The 3067-nt window shown below is 35.6% G+C and overlaps 1 protein-coding gene across 1 annotated transcript; it reads left to right on the forward strand.

The window, feature by feature from the left end:
- The first annotated feature begins 594 nt into the window (after nucleotides 1-594).
- LOC147386286 (trihelix transcription factor GT-3b-like) lies at nucleotides 595-2423 on the forward strand. The gene is made up of 2 exons (XM_086423959.1): nucleotides 595-1018; nucleotides 1770-2423. Exons 1-2 carry the CDS (start codon nucleotides 767-769, stop codon nucleotides 2298-2300), a joined length of 783 nt encoding a protein of 260 aa, XP_086280085.1. The 5' UTR covers nucleotides 595-766; the 3' UTR covers nucleotides 2301-2423.
- Nucleotides 2424-3067: the final 644 nt, after the last annotated feature.

Consider the following 3067-nt stretch of genomic DNA (forward strand, 5'->3'; position numbering starts at 1 on the left):
AAGACAGTTGTGATAATCTGACTACCCCACATAGCAAACTCAATTGACTACCTTGGTGTGATAAGTTTGGGAATCGTAGATTTGTGCTCCTCGGGATACAGGTTGCACTTTCCCATAAAAAGTGTATCTCGAGATAATTATGTATCTTGAGGAGCGTATGTCTACGATTTCTGAACTTATCACGTCAAATAGTCGATTGACTTTGTCACATGAGGTAGTCAGATTATCACTACTCAAAAAAAAAAAAAAAAAAACTCATACAAGATCTAGAGTAGATGAGAAAGGTTATTTTGGAAATCTTAAAATTTTACTTTTAGGATTAGTGAAACAAAGATTTTATTAAAGTTGTTTAGTTAGGAATATTTAGAAAAAGGGTCCATTGAATAATTTTCCAACAAAAATGGATCCACTAGGAGTCGTACCATATTAGTGTGCGTGACGATAGTATGACGTAATGGGAACGAATGGGAATATACCGAAATTGAGGATACAATCGAGAAACACCAAAAATTCATAATTAATAAAGATAGAAAATATGCATTTCCGCGTTGACAGATAAGACTAAAGAACTCATCACATACCGACACAAACAACTCGCTCTCTCTTTCTCAAATCTCTCTTGCCAACTACAAACCCTTTGCTTCTCTTGGTGGATTACATCCTTATAATTCACACCACCACCTTCATATAAATCATCTCAAATCTCAATCTTTTTCATTATATCTGCTCTTGTGTTGGTGTTGGTGTTGGTGAAATTGGTGTGGTTATGGAGGGGTATCATCATCACCACCACCACCTTAGTGTCAGCATGGACATAGGTGATAGAGTACCTCAGTGGAGCCTTCAAGAAACAAAAGAACTACTAACCATCAGATCAGAGCTTGATCAAACCTTCATGGAGACCAAACGAAATAAACTTCTTTGGGGAATAATCTCTACAAAGATGAAGGAGAAGGGTTATCTTCGTAGTGCTGATCAGTGCAAGTGCAAGTGGAAGAACCTTGTTACACGTTTCAAGGTCTTCCTTCTTCACAACACACACACACACACACACACACACACACACACATACTATTTTGTTAGTCTTTCCTCGAAACATTCTCTTACACTCATATTTGGATTGGGTTGCTCGTTCGGGTTAACAGTCGACATAAAATTTTGTCAATCTCTCAGACATGATTTTCAAAATCTTTGATTCAATGGAAAAATATCACCTTTCATGTTTTTTTGGTTAATTTGGTTGGTGAAACAAGTTTCATATTGCTAACCCTAGAGTCCAGTATTTTTTTTTTCTAAGATGTTCATTAATTGATAGAACATGCTCCATGTTGCCAACTCTTGGATCTTAATAATTTTGGATGATTCAGGGCCTAAAAGACACATTTCGACAATCGGCATAAAATTTTGTTAATCTCTCCACATGACTTTATAAGTGATCTTGTTCCATGTTGCCAACCCTAGGACTTAATATTTTCTAAGATGTTGATTGAATGGTAAACATGCTCCATGTTGCCAACCCTAGGACCTAGTATTTTCAAATTTAGTGATTGAATGGTAAAAGAAACTCCATGTTATGCCAACCCTAGAGTCTTAATACATCTTAAGAAGTCCGCGATTGAACCGCTAAAAAGACTCCTTGTTTCTGACCCTCGAGTCTTAATGAAAACTCAATTTCCGGATATGATGCAGATGATGATGATGATAATGAGCCTATTCTTTAAGATTATTATTATTATTATTTTAAATATTTGCTCACATGTTCTGCATAGGGATGTGAAATGATGGAGCCGGACATCATCCGACAACAATTTCCCTTCTACAATGAGCTCCAAGCTATCTTCAGTGCTAGGATGCAAAGGATGGTATGGCTTGAAGCGGAAAGTGGAGCAAGCAATATTTTGAAAAAGAAAGGGGTGCGAATATCGTCCGATGATGAAGAAGAAAATGAAGGAAGTGATGAGGAGAAGGGGAGTAAGAAGAAGAGAAAGGGCAATAAGAGCACTAACACTAGTGGTAACACTAATAATAATTTGCAAGAAATTTTGGAGGACTTCACGAGGCAACAAATTCAAATGGAGGTGCAATGGAGACAAGCTGCAGAAGCAAGAGAAGAGGAGAGAAGGATGAAGGAGATCGAATGGAGACAAAAGTTGGAAGCTTTGGAGAAAGAGAGGTTGTTGATGGATAAAAGTTGGAGGGAGAGAGAAGAGAAAAGATGGATGAGAGAGGAAGCAAGAGCAGAGAAGAGAGATGCCCTTATTACAACTCTTCTAAACAAACTTAGATATGAAGAGATGTAGTTGCATTTTTGGAGAAGATATGCTTCTATTTTCCTTTTTCTGAAGAGAAAGCTATGAGGTTTGTCTTGTAACTCTCTTTTTTATGGTACTTAGACTAGAAATGAGAAGATGGTGGTTATGTTATTGGTGTCTTACATTTCCTTTCATCTCATCCAAAGTAGATCATGATACCATTCTTTTCATATCAATCATGAAAAGGAAAAACAATTACCACTGTAGAAATAAAAACACAAAGAAATTATTGTTTTACAAGATAAAGATCCCTCCCACCTCCCACCACCCACCACCACCACCACCCAAAATAATAATAATAAAAAATAAAATAAATAATAATAATAATAAGAAGAAGAAGATTAATTCCTGTAGAGACCCTAATGCAACATGTATATGTTGGATATTACAAACTAAATTAGAAGTAAATAATACAAAGAGGATTCATATTATCACACGAACCATTATCACATATCAATCATATAATTACATAAAAATGCAAGTGGTGGGATAACTTTTTTTTCTCCCCTTAAACCATCAATCAAGGTATTCTTCGTGAAGGTAGAGAACAAAGAAAGTATTTTCTTTATAAATAATGATAAATTGATACGCCCTCTAACATACACCCCTGATGTGGCATGTATTAGAACCATAGTTTTTTATTTTTTTATTTTTTTATTTTTTTATTTTTTTATTAGTAGAAATTCATTAAAGAAGCGAGATCGGCCGAGATGGCCAACCAAGCGAGAATCAATACAAAAGAGACTACTCACTAG

Source organism: Akebia trifoliata, chromosome 14 (assembly GCF_017979445.1).
Source record: "Akebia trifoliata isolate Shusen 1 chromosome 14, ASM1797944v1, whole genome shotgun sequence".
NCBI classification, from domain to species: domain Eukaryota; kingdom Viridiplantae; phylum Streptophyta; class Magnoliopsida; order Ranunculales; family Lardizabalaceae; genus Akebia; species Akebia trifoliata.

Bases quoted from the DNA above. Each gene is read 5' to 3' on its own strand.
- LOC147386286 (XM_086423959.1), top strand. From the start codon at position 767: ATGGAGGGGTATCATCATCACCACCACCACCTTAGTGTCAGCATGGAC. The intron at 1,019-1,769 runs GTCTTCCTTCTT...TGTTCTGCATAG, and splicing joins ACCTTGTTACACGTTTCAAG to GGATGTGAAATGATGGAGCC.